This window comes from Pelmatolapia mariae, linkage group LG13 (genome assembly GCF_036321145.2).
Source record: "Pelmatolapia mariae isolate MD_Pm_ZW linkage group LG13, Pm_UMD_F_2, whole genome shotgun sequence".
NCBI classification, from domain to species: Eukaryota; Metazoa; Chordata; class Actinopteri; order Cichliformes; family Cichlidae; genus Pelmatolapia; species Pelmatolapia mariae.
Window position 1 is genome coordinate 11,806,596 of NC_086238.1, and position 19,436 is coordinate 11,826,031.

The following is a 19,436-nucleotide window of genomic DNA, read 5'->3' on the forward strand; positions in this document are numbered from 1 at the left end:
CCAAATGGCCAAATATCCTCTTAAGCATGAAAAAGATGATTTGCTGAGCCTCACTGTAGACAGGAAGAGGATGTTGTTCTATAATGGACCTAAGATATAGTGTTTACCAGAGAAAAATATGCACATACAAATATCTGGCCATTCAGAGTTAGAAACCTATAGAATGTTATATAGATTATCCATTATTATATAGTTTAGAATTATACATTTAGTAAATGTATATGTTTTATTGTTATCACATCCATCTTATTGCACTGAAATGTATGTAATTGAGCAATAAGAAGCAGGAAACTGGGTGACATAATGTGGAAATCAAGGCCTATTAAACAAAACCAATTCGTAAGTGCATAGTAACATACTGGTAACAATATAATATCCTGCTTAATTTTTTTTATTAGTACATTAGTACAAAGGCATATAAACTTTCATATGGTCAGGATATTGAAGTATAAAATCTTTTTGTTTTTTCCAGTTGTAGGTCTTATGATGAGAGCAGAGCAGTTTACTCTTGTATCTGTTTGGTAGTGACAGTGAAGTGCCATTCACATTTAACAAATACAGATATGGTTGTCTGGTCTGAGGTTTTCAGCTGTAGAAATATTACTATAAAATTTAGGGAAAACGTATAGTTTTGCATTTTGCAGCCCTGGTTGCTTGTTATTACGAATACATTATCACGTATTTCTATATAACTATAACATTACTCAATGTTTGCTTAATTATATTTTTACATGGAATTTACATGGTATTTCTTATAAACTACCAAACATACTTTCAGGTAATAAGCCACAGTACTAAACATAATATTTACATGGTTATCTTCAGTGAAAGAATGCTGGAGACAGAAGGTGGGATTAATTCCAGCAATATAATATCCAATACTGTTATATGTAACCTCATTTTAATGAGGTCACAACTGCTTTAAAGTCAGGTTATAAAATGTTAATGCACAGACGTAACAATTTTTTGGTAGCAGTTTGCAATAGTGATAGCAGGATATATTACTGTACTCTTACTAAAATTGTTTCCACAATATTATTTTACATTCCACATTATTTTCTATGTAACCCAGTCACATAGATTTAGGTGTAATATTACTCAGTTATAAGTATTGCTGATACAAGATATTATTTGGTTATTGTTTCATATTACTTTGGTATTTAATTGGTAATAACTTTCTACATTATTTCCATATAATAACATTCCACCTGATTGCTCAATTATCAACAATAATAACAATAAAAGTGCAACCATACTGTTACCACTATTACTTCTATTACTGCTACCACTAAAGATACTATTTCAATATTATTATTATTGTTGTTGTTGTTGTTGTTGTTGTTGTTGTTGTTAATAATAATAATAATAATAATACTAATAATAATAATAATAATAGGCCTACAACCCTGAATAGGATAAGCAAAAGAAAATGGATGGATGGAAATAATAGTAATAATAATAACAATAATATAAGCTGTTGGATACTGCCCTCTATAAAGATGCAGCCATGGTTGTGAGGAAATTACTGTTCCCTTACAAATTATTTCTTTACATGTAAAACACTGAATTTTTTTATTCAGGCTATGCTTTGTAACAGTTATGGTCAGTTCCACAGAGCAGGTGAATACCTGGATGATGACGAGTTTTAAAAGATTTTAAGCAATGCAGCTAACAGAGCAACTGCAAAATTTAAAGTCTATTCTAAGTCTTTTGTCCAAATTGAAGCTCTGCTGTGATATTTCCCCTTGGATCGACCACAGGACTCTGAACAAAACAGTCCTTACATTCTTACTCAATTGTGTGCGCCTCACCTCAAAAATCATCACATATTCACTGAACCATAGTGAAACTAAAAAGTAAAAATGACAATCTCCAGGTTGGTTTGACATATGGTTCACATCCCACTGTTAAATCTGGTATAAATTGATATGAGACATTAAAGTATCAAAGACCTTGCAGAAGTGATGAAGCAGCGCTTCAATGTGTCCCTGACACCCGCTAACTCATCCAACCCGGTGCCAGGCAAATTTATTTGAAAATCAAAGGCTAAACGAGGCTGTGGAGCATGTGGCAAGATGCCACACCTTTCATTCATGAAGTGAGTGAATACATTACAGCACAAACAGTAGGCCTTAGCTTGATTGTAGGATATTAGTCAGAGTAAATAAACGTATGTTTATCACAGGTAAATACTTACACAGAGATTTCTTTTGTTTCTTGAATAAGTTAAAGTCAACACATTCTACTCAAAGAAAAAGGTGAAGGTGGGGGAAACTGCAGTGTTGATAAAAACTCTTCTCAGGCATGCTGCCATCCAGCACAGACCAGCACATCCCTTCAATTTCCACCTCATAAACTTCCAAAGAACACACTCCAGCCATTAGCCATTAGCTTTAAATCTATCAGAACCTTGTAAACTTCCCGACCAGAGTGCACTTCACGCATGCTGCATGCATCCTCGATAACAAAAGAGTTTCCTCTCCTTTTCTCCACAAAAGTATGTGCATTTAGTTTGTGTATATGCGTTTAATCACCAGTGGGTCAGTAGCACAGCTCATTAAAGTAATGAGAGTCACACAGTCTCCTTATTTTACTGGTCTCGCTCTGTCTCACCAGAAGATGACTCAGTATGGGTACAGCAAAATGAGTCTGGCAAGAGGGAGCAGAAAAAGAATTTGAACCACAATGAATATTTCATTTCTTTTCTTCTTTCTTATAAAATATCAGTTTTGGAAAATGGAGAAATAACTTTTACCTATCATTTCATAATCTCATTTTTCTCAATCCCCACTGGTAGCTTAGCAAGGGGGTAATCCTGAGGGAGACAGGTACTAATGAGTTTAAATGGAATGGACACTTGATCAGTGGACACAGTGCATGCTGTGTAATGTAACTGTACTGGAAGTTGCATTTGGCATGAACATACATAGCACCCATACTCTGAGACTGAAGCTGGTATATCACATGCTCATATACGGTTTGGACCTAAACTCTTCAGTGATTCTACAGATAGTCTGAATGATGCATTCATTCTGCCATCTGGACTAAGTTCCTCCATTAAAAAAATTCATTAGCTAAAGTACTCACAAGGGAGTTGGCACACACGCACACACATATTTATTAAGGCGGCTACTTTCCATAAACCATGGTCAAAATATGCAGAAGACTGATGTCCTAAGTATAATGGAAGAATAAATGGGATCTCCACTGTGTCTGTCTGTGTGTGTCTGTCTGTGTGCATGCTTGGTATGTAGAGTGCTGTGTGTAGATGAGAGGTTTCCAAGAGGAACTTTATTGAGATGACAGAGCTGCTGGCACACCTTGACTACTGGGTGCAGTCCAGCTGGTGCATCAGGGATGAAGAGTGTCTCCTCCAGTGTAGCATCCAGAATAATACACCAGAACTTTTAATCTGTGAAGGTTTTAATATTTAAAGCACTCAAAAGTGGAGTAGAGGTTCTTTGGTACTAATGCTGAGAAGAAAATCTTGCTAGAGTGCTAAAGTTACTTGAACTGAACAGAGCACTGTGGGCAATGTGCAAAGGAAAAAACAAGCAAGCAAACAAAACAGATAATAGGGATGCGAATCCCATCTGTCCTCTTGTCACCAACAGATGAAAGATAAGGAAGCGTGAACAACGTAAACTAGATTGGAACTGGATTGGGGGGGGGGGGGGGGGGGAGAGAGAGAGAGAGAGAGAGAGAGAGAGACAAAACACAGGTCACCCTGATAAGACAGGCCAAACAGGGCCTTGGTGTGTGGTGACAGCTCCTGGAGGTGAGCCAGAGCAGAAATGGACCTTTTTTTCTTCACTAATAGGCAGGTGCTTTTGTATTTTGTGTTGTAAATGTATCTTTCAGTAAATATTACATTTTGTTAAACTGTTAAACACCTTTAGTACTGCTTTGGTACAAATGATTCAGCGATCAGAAAAGCACCAAAATTTGTTTACTGAAAGACGGATCTGATTCACGTTTGTCTTTCTCAAATAAACCCAACAAGAAACCACACTGACTTGAAAATGTTCAAAGAAAATGTTCCATATCTCCCTTCTTTACCCAACTATACATTTAGGTTTTAAGCTAATGAGAGTACAAACAGTACGGCTGACATTCCCTCAGTGAGACAAGTGCCTCTACACTGCACTCAGACCCACTCTTTCCATAGTGATATCGATTAAAAGGTAAAAGCACACACCCCTGGGGCAGAGAGAGGCCACACACACACGCGGCTAAAGTTACTCTGTATGTGTGTGTGTGTGTGTGTGTGTTTGGGAAATGAGAGAGTGTGTTGCATAGCCCACTGTTGCACTGGTAACCCAAACCTTTGGAAAGGACTGCAGCTCATTCAGAACCAGAAGGAATGCGTGGTGCAGATTAAACTGTTCATGCGCTCACTTGTACAAACAAGTATCATTTAATATCAGAGAACTCAATTTGTTTATGTTTATATAATTATTTTTAATAGACAAAACTCTGAAAGAAACAAACAAGCATTACCTTCCCCACCGACAGGTTCGAACATCCCAAACTGCTCTAAGACTTTGATGAAGAGACCCATGACCAGCAGCACCGCAATCACCTCTAACCCGTCCAGATTCAACATCTTGAGAGGCCGCCCATATGTCCAAGTCAGGACGTGTAAACCTGTCCAGCTGTCCTCAGCCTGAGCAGTTTGTCCAACTTTAAGCTCAGCAGAGTTATCTTCCACCGTCTTCCTCACTTTTAGTCACTTTGATGAAGTCCAAAGTGTTCTAACTTCAGAGGGATTTTACAAAGTGAGGTCAACTATAACGATAAGCGGCTGATAGCTTGGCTTGACGGGCGTTTCTCTTCTCTCCCCCAGAACCTTTCTTCAGTCAACATCTCTTATTCCCCGGTGAAGGCCATAACCACTTAAGGTACAGGCTGTCACACAGAAGTCCAGAGCGTCCCAACTGTTGAACTAAAGTTTTTAGGGGGCATTTCCCCCTCCCTTCTCCTCCTCTTCTTCCAGGCCCCCCTGCCTGCCGAGTGATGGAATCTAGGGATGCGCTGCGCCTGCTAGTCCTTTGGCAGTGGTTGTCAGGAAGCAAGTGTTGTGAGGGGGAAAGAGGGAGTGAGTGAGAGAGAGGCGGCAGATAAAGAGAGGAGGAGAGGATGAGAGGGAGATGGCATAGAAAATGAGAGGGAGAGAGACAAACAGAGACAGATACACACACACACACACACACACACACAGCGAGGCAAATTGTTTGGGGGAGATGAGAGAGTTGAGGTATACCCTCCCTCTCCAGCGACATTACCTTCATTGATTTGCCTAATGTGGTTTCCTTGGTAACTGGGAAAGAGTGTTTAAAAGCAGATTTAAGTAATGGAAAAAAAACATATTTATGTTCACCTTAATTCATCTCAAATGTGTGTTTTCACTGTAGAGATTGCAGCATCTGTTCTGCAGACGTTGTTCCTGTCGGTCGATAGAATGTCTCATTAACTTTTTTAATGTGTAGCTACAAGGGCTCAGATTTCTGGCTCTGGTATAGAAATGCTTAATGCTTCTATGAGAAGAATGTCAATGTAATAATTCAAGGTACATGCTGAGGGGCATGTTATGTACTTTACAAAAATGTTACGTATGGCACAAAATTAGCCTACATGGCAGAAGCGGTTGAGAAAGTTCTACAAGAACGTCCCATTAGATTACTGCTATTTCTTTGACTTTAACTGTACTCAGGTAAATAGTAGACATGCTATAAATATGCTAGCTATTGCTATTGTTGAAAGAAAACCTTTGGCTTTCTCTACATGTTTTTCATTGGTTATCATGTTAGCATCTTTGCAACCTGGGACCATTTTGTTAGTTTGCCAATTTTGATATCTAGGCTTTGACTTCCTGTTCTATCCACGGCTCAGTGTTTGCAAACTGCAGACAAGTTTAAAAAAGATAATAAAAAGTCAAATCATCACCAGACAATAGCTACAGTTTCCCCACTTTTGGCTAATTCTTCCCTGTCTTTAATCTCCACACAGGGTCCCTTTTCGAACATGACTTTTCAGTAGAACTTAGATGACAAGTGGTTTAGAAATTAAAATCAGAACAATTGACATAGTTGCTCATCCAGCTCTCAATCTCCCACACTTCAGAGTTTACTGTAAATGTGTGAAGTCCAGAAAGAGATAAGGTTGGCTTTATTTGACAAACTAATGAGGATTAAAATCAATTGAAAATGACAAATGTGAGCTTGTCCTTGAGCACATTTTAGGTGCAGACCCACTAGGTTACCATGGAATGTAAATGTGTTTAAATTATGGCCACCACTGTAGCAGGAATAGTGATTCTTGTAAATTGTGGATGGACAACAGATGAATCAGCATGGCATGAGCTCATTGGTCCTTTGGCCAGATGAGCTAACCACAAAGCTTCCAGTAATGAAAATCTTGTCCTTTGTTTCAAAATATCCATATTGACATCTATATCTGTTGATAGAGTTAAGTCTTTCTATAGAATTGTTTTGACTTGTGGTCACCAACCATGAGTTATCCATAAGTTAATCTTATATTACTGATGGCGTAGTTCAAATGCTTCACACACAGTGGAGGATTTATGACAGAAAAATGTGTAAAGTGAATGAAAAACAAACATCATAAATGTGCGGTAATAAAAAAAAATTGGCAAACTAATTAGCTCTTACTGCCAAATATTTGAGATCAGTTCTTGATCTTTTTTTTTTTAAAGAAAGAAAAACATATCCTCTTTCATAAGGGCTGGTTCGCGCTGTGATTTGGTAATTGCATCACCCCAAAATATTCATAGTGTTTGTCAGTCATCAGCTCACGTTTGGATACCTAAAGAATCAACTTGAATCTGTGCAGGCTGTTACTGTTACCCACTATCTAAGTAAATTCTGCCCCACCCTGAATAACTCCCAGGGAGGGTATCGCTTCACATTATGCTGCAAAAATAACAGAGCTGGGGGGAAACGGTATGTTGCCTCTCTGTCTTATTGTCCCACTGTTCTTCCCATTCTGTCTCTTTCTTTGGAAAGTGGAAGGGTTGAGAGAGGAAAGACAGCAGCAGCTTGACAAATGTGCAGTGTCTGTTTTTACTTCTGCTCTTGTTTCTCTTTCTTGACATTCCTGTTGCTACATTTTCAACTGGGCAGTGCAGTGGCATACCTCATTACTGTCACATAAACAGCGCCATCGTGGACATGGTGGGTCACACAAGCATGGACATTTCAGACAAGGTCACAGGAAACCTATTCTTGGCTGATGTCGCTTTTTACATAAACAGTGTCAAAGCCGAGAGACGCTTCACCACCGTAGCTGTTTTTTTCTCTCTTAATTCTACAGCAGCAGTGTATACAATTTGTATTGAAGCAGAGCTCTAATTGCAGACATGGTAAATGTAAACAGAGAAATATTAAACCAGTCACTAACAACAGAGACAGAGAGAGGGAGAGAAAGAAACCTGAGCCCGACTTGTTGGTTAAAAATGATTTCTCTACCCACTTATATGTTGAAGAGTTGCCATTCAAGGGGATAGATGGGAAGAAGTGAGGCAGGCTGCTGCAAGACACGTGGTGGCAGGGGGAAGTAATGAGAAGTAAGAAAAGACAGAAACAGAACAAGAGGGTACAAAGGAAGGACAAACTGAGGAGCAGGAGTGACTGAGGTCAGATTCCTCTGTGTAGCGAAGTGCAGAGGGAAGAGGTATCTATTCTTTATTACCCTCCAGCATCTCTCGCCTCCTGGAGGATTTTTCACCTCATTCTGGCTGTCACCATAGAAAATTGGACCCGCAGATGTGTCCTCTACTCCTCCGCTATCCTCCTACCCTACTTTCTCTGCTATTTCTCATCAAATCTACAACTCCGAAGACTTTTAATTTCAAAAGAAAGGACGACCCTCTCAATCAAAAAGCTCATTAAGTTCAAAAACTCGGTGCAACAGGTCTCCGAGCTCCAAAATTAGACACAGTTAGACTTCGAGCTCTATCACACTACAGTGCCATTGACAGCTTACAAATACAGCATATACAAATACTGTATACTGCATAAACTGTTTTGCCACTATTTTATGAATGGTCATTAGAATAGAAAATACCCTTGAATGTGTCTGAATTATAAATTATAAATAGCTGTTTTTATGTTTTTCATGTAATGTGTGACTGCTTTCTTTATGTTACAGTATGTGAATTGCATTTATTGAGATCATTTTGCAATTAAACTTCTGTATTAAACCAAAAAGTATCTAGATATGCTCACGCTTCAGTTTAAGAGCTGTCCAAATGTTGTGCATGGTGTTCACAGCCCAGTAAAACTATGAAATAAAGGCCTGATCCATGCAGAAGTAAAATAGTCTTCTTCTCTCTCTGCAGAGTTGAAAGGCTAGTATTAAAACAATGTAGATACATTTTCAACTTTCAATTTATGAACTAAATAAATGTCACATTAAAACTTCAAGAAAGTCTTTGAGAACTTTTATGTATGTACACATATGGCCCATTAACTTAAAATGGGTAAGAAAATAAGAGATCCCACAAATATTCTGTCACGCTGTAGTTTACATATGTTTATGCATCTTCAAATTATGATAAAAGTGGACGAAACTGGTTTGATATGAACAAGAATAAACTCCATGCATGACTCACTAATCCATATAGTTAAAAAAATCTCTATCAATAACTGTTTTTTTCACTAACCATTTGAAAGGCAATTAGTTCAATCTGCAACAATGTTAGAGAGATTAATCTATAAGATGATACAGGTTCTAGTTCGCTACTATAGATATGTATCTGGTATGATTTCATAAATGAATATCATTTATGAAATAGTAAAAACTACAAATAGTAGGGAGGGAGTTATGTGGAGGACTTTGCTAAAAAAAAGACTAATTTCCATACAGTCTGGTAAGTATATGGTGCCTGAGGTTACTTTGTGTGTTCCCTGCTGAGACATCGCAGACTAATGAGACCTTAAAAGCCAAACCTTATTTGCTCTCTTTTTCTGGTATGAACCATATTATGAGAGGACTGGAATCACTTAGGTTTAAAAATAAATCACAAACTTCCCAGCCTACTATTGATTTTTCCAAATTTCTTCTGCTGCTAAATATACCGTGAGAGATGCTGTGAGACATAAGCACTGAGGGGAAGCTAGACAACTGATAGGCGCTAAACTGTGGAGAGTGTTGTTCTCATTTGTACTGATAGGTTTATGGCTTTTCTAATAGACTCGAATAAATTTACTGACGTGTGTCATCGGTTTTTATGGATTCTTTCTATATGTCAAACTTAAGACTCAGGGGAGTGTTATGGATGCGTGAGCTGACATTTGAGATCAGATCACCTCGGGGTACATTGATTGAAGGAATGAAGATTTATGACAGGCTACATGCTTATATTGCTCTTAAGGGCTCTATGGAGGTGTTTTGCTGTACTGACCCTATCATGTATACATTACTATTGATCTCTGCATTAATAATGCTTGACTTAACATGCTTAAGAAAAAATACACACGCAAACTTTTTTTGTTTCCACTTTTTTTAACATATAAATACAAGGATAAACATAAAGTATGGTCGTTTAATCACTATAAATGTGCCTGTATGGTCAAACATGTCATCTTTTGTGTAACTGTCTTATTATGTGACAGTATAATCAGTAAAAATACTACACAACATCACTGAACAGGTCTGACTTGGGGGTGGGGGGAAGAATATGGACGTTCTTAAATCCCAGATCAGCTAGACTGGGACATCTAGTGGGCACAAAGGGCAAAGATCAGGGATTTTAATGCTAAACCAGACACTCATGCGGACTTGTAGGCATCAAGGGAAGAAGCATCACATTCAGTTCGTTTTCCATTCAGTTACATTATCTTACTGTATAACATCCATGTACCTAAATAATCGTAGCTTCTTTTTCATCCATTGCAATAATTAGCCCAACTGACACGCCCCTCACTCCCCTAATAGTGTTAATATGTTATGCAAAATTGTTAGTAAAATTATAATACATCAACAATAAATTACCTACAAATAGTACTATTCTCCAATGCAGCAATACTTCGCTGATTTCCTAAATCTCATTTTTGTTTTGTTTTATCTGTAACATTTTGCTTCTCATTAGCATGGAGACTAAATATGAAGTGAAATATCCATTCACTTGCCATTCCTACTAAATCTGCCATGTTAAAAGGGAATTCCAGTGAGCCAGAAATGCAGTTCCATAAGTAGCAGAGCTGTAAATGGCCTGCATTTATATAGCACCTTATAACGGTAGCTATGATCTTCAAAGTGTTTCTCATGTAACAGATCCTGGATCTTGGCGGATCCTTCAAGTCTTTCATTAACCCTTCAATAAGTTTATGATACAGATTTCCGCTTAAAATAGCACCTTTAACAAACCAACAAATTCAGAGAATGGGGTCTACACAAATCTTTAAATCTTTCTAAGAGTGACACTCACCTTTCTTCATGAACAGCCAGTAAGACAGAGGGAATATGGAAATGAGGATGAATGCATAAAAACCTCCAATGCTCTCCTCGGAGTTGCTCATTATGACCAGTGACTGCAGAGCCCACATACCCAACACAGGTGGGCAATGTTTGGCTTGTATTATGAAACAGCTGTATTTTGTGGTAGCACAATCATGTATCTCTTTCTTTCCTGTGGGCGTGACATAATGGTTTTTCCCATGTACTGTGTGCACCTATATATGAACAAACATGTCATGTCATCATACACCACCTGTTTTGATAAGGCATGTTTTTTTTTCACCCTCAGGTTTCATGTACTAATGAAAAAGGTTAAAAAAAAGACACCTACTCTCAATTACCTATTCAGCAAGACTGAATGAGTCTCTCTATGTCTTTCATTTATGTCTAATATGTGCACTGACAGTGTGTTTTGTAAATTACCGCTGATGTATTATTCTCGTTATGCCCCGTGGCAGCGCACAATGCATGTGGAACGGTGACAAAAGTCTGCAAGCACAGTGCGCAGGCAACAAGTGCAGCAACAGAAAATGGCAACACAGCTGATTGAAAACACAGAGATAAGAATGTAGGAAATTTCCAATTTTCAACTCTCCATGCAAAAACAAAAGTACAAAACCAGTCTGGTGCGTGCTGGTTAGAAATAAACAATGTATTATTTATACCATATCGTATTGAATGCAGAATGAGTGAATTTTCAATTTCACAGTGCCGGCGAGCAGGTGCTGGATGGTGAGAAAACCTACTGGGAGAGAAGAAAGAGAATGGGAAAGAAGGTTGTGGGGGGAAGAAAGGTAGACTGTGAGAGAGGAAAGAGAATTACAAAATATTGCAAAAGTGTGCCTTACTACTGGAAAGTGTGTGTGTACTGTGAGCTCATGGACTGCAAGAGGGAATCACAGCACAGAAACGTAAAATAATCAGCCACACACCTCCTCACTGGACATTTTCAACAAAACAAGCGCAACTTCAAACATCGTCCACTAGAGGTCAGTGCAGATTAAAGTATTTATAGATATTTCAAAGCAAAGAATGCACACATACCCTCTTGCACATAAAATAAAACCTACAACACACTTGAATGTGTAACGAATGTTCTGGTAAGTGGATTTTATGTGCCCTTCAAATGTCATTTACACACCCACTAACCAGATAAAAGCATGAACAAGTTTTGAGTTGCTGCCAAATCATTAACATCACCTCATTAGCTTAACCTTAAAGTCAGCCATGTGTACCACATTACAAATAGGAAGACCAACTGTTTTTCCTGTAAATAACTTAGACTCACAGCTTTAATCTACCATTTTAAAAATAAAAGACCTGACCAGCAACAAAACGCAAAATAAATTCCTAATTACAGCAGGTTTAATACCTTCTCTGATATCTTCCCTGTTAAAGAGGTCGACTGCCAGTTGAATTCCTTGTTCATTACTTTGACTGACTCATACAGCCTAGGCAAGGACAAATATAATATAACCCATCTGGTGATATCTAAATGAATGTCTCATGGACAACAGGACAATAGGACAATGACAGCAAGCACGTGGAGCTGATGCCACGCTGAATCAGCAGCTAATCAAAAGGCACAAAATGATCCAACCTGTACCAAAGGACAAACCTGCCTGTACTGCACACGCAAAGCCCTGCAAAGTCACAGAGGGGGGATAGCGCACTATTGATGACCACGGATAAAAATGCATTAAGCACAATCACGTGCAAACACGGTGGATATTGAGAATCTTTACGCGCACATAGAGCATCTTTGTCTACGAGTCAATACGTGCAACCGGTTGTTTACATCGGGAAATCACATAATGTAGATAACAGAGGAGAGGGGACGAAAGGGAAGCAGAGGAAGCCATGATTGTCTCAGACAGCCAGGCCCAGTCAAATGCTCTATTGTGTTAAATCTGTCAACTGTCACCAAAGAGAACAAGCAAGAGAGAAATGGACTGACAGAGGGTGAGAGACATAGAGAGGGAGAGAGAAAGAAGCTGTCGTCATGGACACAACGCACAGCATCAATTCCCCAGGTCTGGGTTGAACATAAAGCCACACACAAACCGGCATACACACACGTACAACCATCTATTTTCACCCTGCCCCACGTATCCCTTAAAAAGGACACAGACAGGCATTTCAATTTTATCTCTTACATTGTGCCAGTGAATATAGCACATATGGTAACACAGTCAGAAACATGTACACAATGCTGCTTGTGCTTCATCACACACAGCTTAGTTTGTGAACCGCTGTCTCTCTGATATTACATTGTGGACCTGACAAACCATATTAACGTGGCTGGGAAAGCTATGGCAAGCCATTAGCATTCTGCAGAGCAAACACACATACAAACTCACGCATGCAGACCGAGTGGTTATTTCAGAAAAGAGTTGAGCATGCCTTCCAGAGAGTAATTATTTCTAATCCTTTTTCCTGTTACTCTCCCATCCTTTGAGTAAATATACTTTACTACAGTTGTCTGAAGAGATGTCCAAATCCAGGCTAAATAAAACCTTGCAGTGTGATTGGTTATACTCCTAATCAGCCATTGTTTTCTAGATTTCTATGTTAATCTTGATCTCATTTATTTTCATGTGACCCGCTGTCTTCATAGTTAATTTGATGACAGTGCCCTAAAGTTTAAAAAGGCAGCTAAATTACCCCAATTTTCAATATGTAGACATGCAGTTGTCATTTGTCCCACTACTGTATCTCCTTCAGTCACTGTGAAAGTCAGTTGATCATGGACTGTTTTGTAAACTAACAAGTACACAATGTAAGGCTGTTGAACTTGTGAGCTCAACCAGTGCAATTACATTTAAAATCATTTTCAAGTAACAGGATTTTTGTCAGTAACAGATTGTCCCAACCATTGGGCAAGTAAAAGAAATTCGATTTTTTTATGAGAAGGAAAAATCTGAATTCTTGAGACCAGCCACACATTATTGGGGTGAAAAGTAAAGTGCCTTAAAGTGCTTGCTCCAAAAAAACTTGTGTTTCCTATTAAGCGTTACTTTTTCTAAGTCTGGTCATTGTGATATGATCATTTATACTCACATCTTCTGATCACTTTGCTAATGCTGGGGTTTAAAAATAGTCCTGTCATTAGAACAGAATAGAATAGAATGCCATTAATTGTCACTATACACATGTACAATGGGATACAGAGCATCTCCTACTCAGCGCAGACATGAGGGAAAGAAAGGAGGGGGGTGAGGTGCATCGTTCTGTGGCACTATATACATATGAACGGTATTCAAAAATATCAAATGTACAAATATCGGGGAAGAAAATAGTGTTATATATTTACAGTGTGGATTTCAGTAGATATCAGGTTCCAAAGACAGCACTGTCTCTCTAATCAGGCTTTAAGTGCAGAGGCACGTGTGAGAGTAAAATATGAGAGCTGATATTTGAAATGATAGAAGAAAGTAAGAAATGTGACATGGGCACAACAGTTAGCTGAACAGTCAGTCATTTTGTAAGTTTATTTAATAGAAAAAAATAATATTGTACTTATAAATATGCATAGATTAGTATGTAATTACATCTTCCAATAAATATATGCATTCTCATAAACTTTTGTTTATGAGGACACCAGTGTGTGAAAGCCACCTTGTTGCCACACAAGCTTGAACACAGCGTTTTACATATGTGGTTAGAGACCCACCACACGTGTCTCATGCCAATAGATAGGAGGCGAGAACATTAGTAGGTGTTCTAGTGTCATGGAGGAAAATTTTAATTCATGTCTGCATCTTCTGTTTATGTTTTTTAAATAACCTTTTTTTTTTTTTTTTTTTTTTTTTTACAGCTACTTTCATTAAAAACTTATTGGGAGGCCATTATCTGTCTTCAACCTTTAGTGGAAAATATATTAAACTCATTGGACTGCTGTAATGCTGCACAATGCTGTAATACTTTTTTAAAGTAAGAACAAACTTGCATGTAGGTGGAAAAAAATTGTAGAAAATGTAGTCTTTTCGGCTATCACATTAATCAGTTAAGCATTTTAGAAATGCACACCTGGAAATTCTTCCGTGTACCACACAGCATAAAATGCAGCACCTCAGATGACTTGTGCTGGCACTGAATGAGACAAATGAGTTAACTCCAACTGAAAACCTTGAAATACACAGTGAGTAATCAAGTATTTCTCTTGACTATGAAAAAAAAAGCTACAGAGAGGACACAGACACAGTCACCTGATAAACCCATGCTGCCCCTTTTCCCCAAAGGCAGGTAGGAGCACAGGTCATGATGCGATGCACACGGTGGAGTGGGCCGCAACAGCTATAAATAACTCCGAGAAGAATCAGATTTGGAGAACCGGAGGTGGGAACTGATGAGATCACACATACCCATATGTGTCGGTGAGCACGCGCGCGAGTGTGTGCACGTATAAACATGCAGCCGCACAAAAGGCCTGGATCAGAGGAAATGGAGATGGAGTCAGACTGACATCATGCAGACTCGCAGACAGATGAGCAGACAAAACAACGGAAAAGCAGCAGAACACAGATCAGGATCAGGCTGAAAGCATCACTGTGACTGCGAGCAGGGAAGTGACACTGAGGTTACTACAGCTAATAAAAAACTGTAAATGAGCTTACTGTAGTAATAAAAAAAAGTATTACATTCATAAATTAAATCAGTGTTTATTGAACAATAATGTCCCTGTATTAACTGCAAATCAAAGTGGAATTGTACAAAGACAAGCTTACAGTTTTTTTAAAGTATACACTTCTGTATTTGAAGTGCATGAGTGAATTTGATAAGAGTACCACGTTTTCAAAAAGTTTGGACAGGGACATGTTTGCCACTGCATTGCATCACTTCTTTTATCGATGTCTGGAAACTGAGGAAACCGAATGCTGTAGTCTTCAAAGTGAGACATCTTCCCATTTTTGTTGATACAGGATTTCATCTGCTGAACAGTTCTCCTTTGCCATATTTTTCATTATATAATGCTCCGCATGTGACAGGTCTGACCTGAACTTAAGTTAAGCTGGTGCAGCTGGTGCAGATTGTGCTTTCGCTGTGTCTTGCTAAAAATCAGAAAGGAATTCCTGAATAAGACATCATCTCAAAGACAGCATATCACTCCAAACTCTTTATATATTGTTCCACATTAATGGTAGAATTTCAATTTTTGATCATACTAAACACAACACAGTTTTGCAGGCTGGACACAGATGAGCGGTGGCTGTTTTAGATCTTGTCTTCATTTTTTTCTCTGCACTGCAGTTTTAACCCGTGTTGAACATATATATTTTATATAACTTTTTCCTTTCGCTATCTTTGCAGCAGGTTTGCTTTTTCAACAACATTTTTTTTATTTTTGCCTCTGTCCAACATTTTTGAAATGTGCAGGCACCAAAATGTTATTATTTCAAAAACATATACAATTTCTTGATACATTCTTTTCTTGGTCTAATATCACCATAACTTATTTATTCACTAACCCTTTAAGGACATCATGTGTTTACAGAGTAGTTTCCACAGTGACTAAACAAGTAAAAGGTATGTGGTTTGATCCTGGGAGGAGACACAAATATCTTTGGGGTTGTTCACTCAGAAAAGGAGTAAAGGAAGTGTTGCTAAGGCATCCAACAGGTGCCCATCAGGCTCACTATGAAAGAGGCCTCAGAGGCCGAGGCTCTCTGTTTAGGATAAAATCGTGTGACAGCTTATTGTTGGACAATTTCAGCAAACAAAACAGACCAACACACATCAACCTCTTTGGGGTTGTGTCAGAAAGGGGATCCACCATATAAAAAGTCTTAAGACCCCTTAAGAATAAGCAGTCAGAAGTGTCTTCTTTATATGTCTCTATATAATAACACATGATGGGTTTTGTCTGCTTCCATATAAAAATGATTTGAAGGAGTTTGGTTTTCACAGTGCTACTAAGCCTTAACAATGGAAGACAATCAAAGACCAAGAAGACATTTAGGAGGGAGAGCTCGCAGTATTTTGTTTTATGATGAGATTAAAAAATTATGTAGTTTATAGTATTGCTGACCACTAAGGGTGTAAGAGTCCCAGACATGATTGGACTTAATAAATGAACCACTTTTCACTGTCTTCCTTTATTTATACTGACAGAGCAAATACTGAATGTTGATCCACTGCAGTGAAATGCCAAATATTACACTGGCGATAATTTCCAGTAGGAAAGTAAAAATAACTAAAAAAAGAACTTTTTGCATTTTTTTTCTTCATTCTTGAGCATCTGCGAGTGCAGCATGTGATCAGACAAAAGTTATGTAAAGTTGTATCGGAGTATGTCCATGCTGAACCATGAAAATATCCAGCTATAAGACGACCACCTAGAAAGACGCAAATGCACAAACACGCACCCTTGCAGGGACACGCCTACACACACAGGCTCAAACACAAACACAAACACAAACACACACACACACACAGAGAACTGACTGACAGACATCAAACTGATGCAGAGCTAAAAGATGACAGACAAGTGCCACTTGAGAAAATGACAGGCAAGTGAGACATTTACACTGATAGAGAGAAGAAGAGGGACACTGAGCACTGTCAGTCAAGAAGACTGGTGAGGAAGTCTCTTAGTGGGGTATGATATATTTATTTGTCTGTTAGTTATTTATAAAATGCTTTTTTAGTTTTATTTTCTACCTTTATTTGTCTAAAAGAGTCACAAATGCTTCAGGCTTTTTAAATTAACAAAAAAGTAACTCTTTAATCAATGTGGAAATCAAGACTGTGATATAACTCAATAAATCAACCATCAGTTTGTGATTGTTTTACACTAGTCAGACAAGGCTGGGGAGTAAACATGCATTACACTAACTGTTAATGTGCTCTGACATGCTGTGAAATTGATTATTATGGGCTGATGCTAAAACAAATTAATTTAAAAAGTCTAAGCAGAGAGACGGAGAGAGCGAGAGAAACATGATGTTTGAATGATTTGTGCACAAAAATATTTAAAACTTTTAAGCTTGCGTATCACTTCGCTTAAACACACTCTTATTGTCAAAATGAATTCTTTCCTATCTGCCCCACTTCAGTCAACCTCCAGTTCTTTCTTCCCATCCATCCGCTCTCTCCTTCTCGGCCTCTTGCTCTCTCTCTCCCTGTCATATCGACTGGAGGTCAGCAGCACACTCTCTCAAGGTCGTATCTGTCTGAGACCGACCCTCCTCATGCCCGGATGGCTGAGTGGAAGCGACAGCTCTGTCCCAGCTGGGGTCCATCAGACTTTTAGTGCCTCTGACCACCAGTCTCCCTGGTGGATAGCCTTGAAGTGCACCCTTTGTCCTCAGCGGCTGCTGTCTATTACAGAAAGTGTCACACAGAGACAAAGGAGGGAAATAGAAGGTTGGCTAGAGGAGGGATAGAAGAAATCCAACTAAATATTCCTTTAAATGACTCAAAAACAAATTTAACATAACATAAAAGAAAGATGCATTTCAACTTTGAAATTCATCCTTACAGACTGAGCACCACTGAATACTTATTATTACTGGCATCACTTTCCAAGCTCACTGATGTGTGCACAAAGCTGTTATAGTGCCACCTCTTTGGTGGATGAGGTAAAGTTGTCATGTTTACTTATCTTTAAATTAAGTTTTTGGAGAGAATTTACATGATTTACAAAAATCAACTGATAATATTAAAAAAATTAAAGCAAAAAGGCCAATTAATGTACCTGTGCTCAGATTCCCTTTGGTTTATCTCGCTATATGTTACAATGAACATATTTTTGGGGGGCTTCAAGGTGAATATTGGTTCTCTTAGATCTTGTATCACAGACAGTTTTGTGATGTGTATTCATACTTTTTTTTCCAGGCTTTTTATAATATATTACTATTCAACAGGTTAATAGCAAACCTTAAAAACGTTCCTGGTGTTCTTAAATCGTCAAATTCTACTTCAACATCAGGTTTCGCTAAAAATAAAAATAACACAAAATTCTGCCCTTATTGATACTTTAATTATACTTTGTTCATGTGTATATTGAAGAAAGAATAACACAAATGTTCAGGTGGATACTTCTGTACATACTACTATAATAATCTATTGGTTACTTGAGGTGCTCTTCTTTGTATGTTTAGCAAGCCTGCAGTGAAAGCATTCAATTTAACCTCAAGAAATAACGCTGTCCTAAAGGTAAAGAATCCAGCGTACATGTGCATGCAGCAGTGGGAGTGAAGCTGAGAGATCCCTGAGGCATTTAATAGCTATAGTTAGCTTAGATTTATCCACTGCTCTGATAGCTATAGTTAGCAGTAAATTTATCCACCTGCCAAGGGAAGTTGTCAACGAGGGGTGGGAAATACACTTTCATTGAGTTAGTTAGCCTTTAATGACTGAGGGACTGGCTGCAAAGAGCTGATTAGAAAATTAATTATTTATCAAAATACTCCTAAAAATTTCTCCTGAAAACTGAAAAAGTGAGAACAAGTCATTAAGGTGTAAATTAAATGATCTGAATTCCAAATCAGGCCTTCATGTATCAAGTCGTTATGTGTGAAGTCACGTCTGTAGCTTTTCGCTTCATTTATGTACACTGTGTCTATTCATCAATTCATCAATCCCATGGGCAGCAGCAGAGTAACATGAAAAGTGTCCCTGTTTAATATTGGAACAGATAACTACTACTAAGCATCATTTAGACTCCTTTTTTTTTCTTTTTTTCTTGGAGAATAACTCACATTACTAAATAATGTAATGAATTATTAATTTGCAATGTGAATATTTCCATTCACTTTAATACTGCGAGTTTTGAACTACTTCACCCTCTGCTGACCTCCCTTCTGTCCTGGCCAGCATGGCTGTTGACAAAAACAGCTGTTTTCTATTAAAAATAGGACAGATGACCATACTGTGACCATATGTTCAGTCTAATTCACTGTTAGCTGCTGAAACCTTTGTTACACTAAGCTCTGTGTTCATTTCAGTGTATCATA

General features: G+C 38.2%; 1 protein-coding gene across 3 annotated transcripts in view; it reads right to left on the reverse strand.

The window, feature by feature from the left end:
- LOC134639670 (Kv channel-interacting protein 2) overlaps positions 1 to 19,436 on the reverse strand; it is a 104,251-nt gene that overhangs the window by 18,669 nt on the left and 66,146 nt on the right. Inside the window, exon 1 of one of the 3 annotated variants that reach the window (XM_063490995.1) lies at positions 4,501 to 5,114. The exons of the other annotated variants lie outside the window; for them this stretch is intronic. Within the exon in view, the coding sequence (XP_063347065.1) occupies positions 4,501 to 4,606 (106 nt within the window). The 5' untranslated portion in view covers positions 4,607 to 5,114. Of the gene's footprint in view, positions 1 to 4,500; positions 5,115 to 19,436 lie in introns of those variants that run through there. 3 annotated transcript variants of the gene reach the window in all.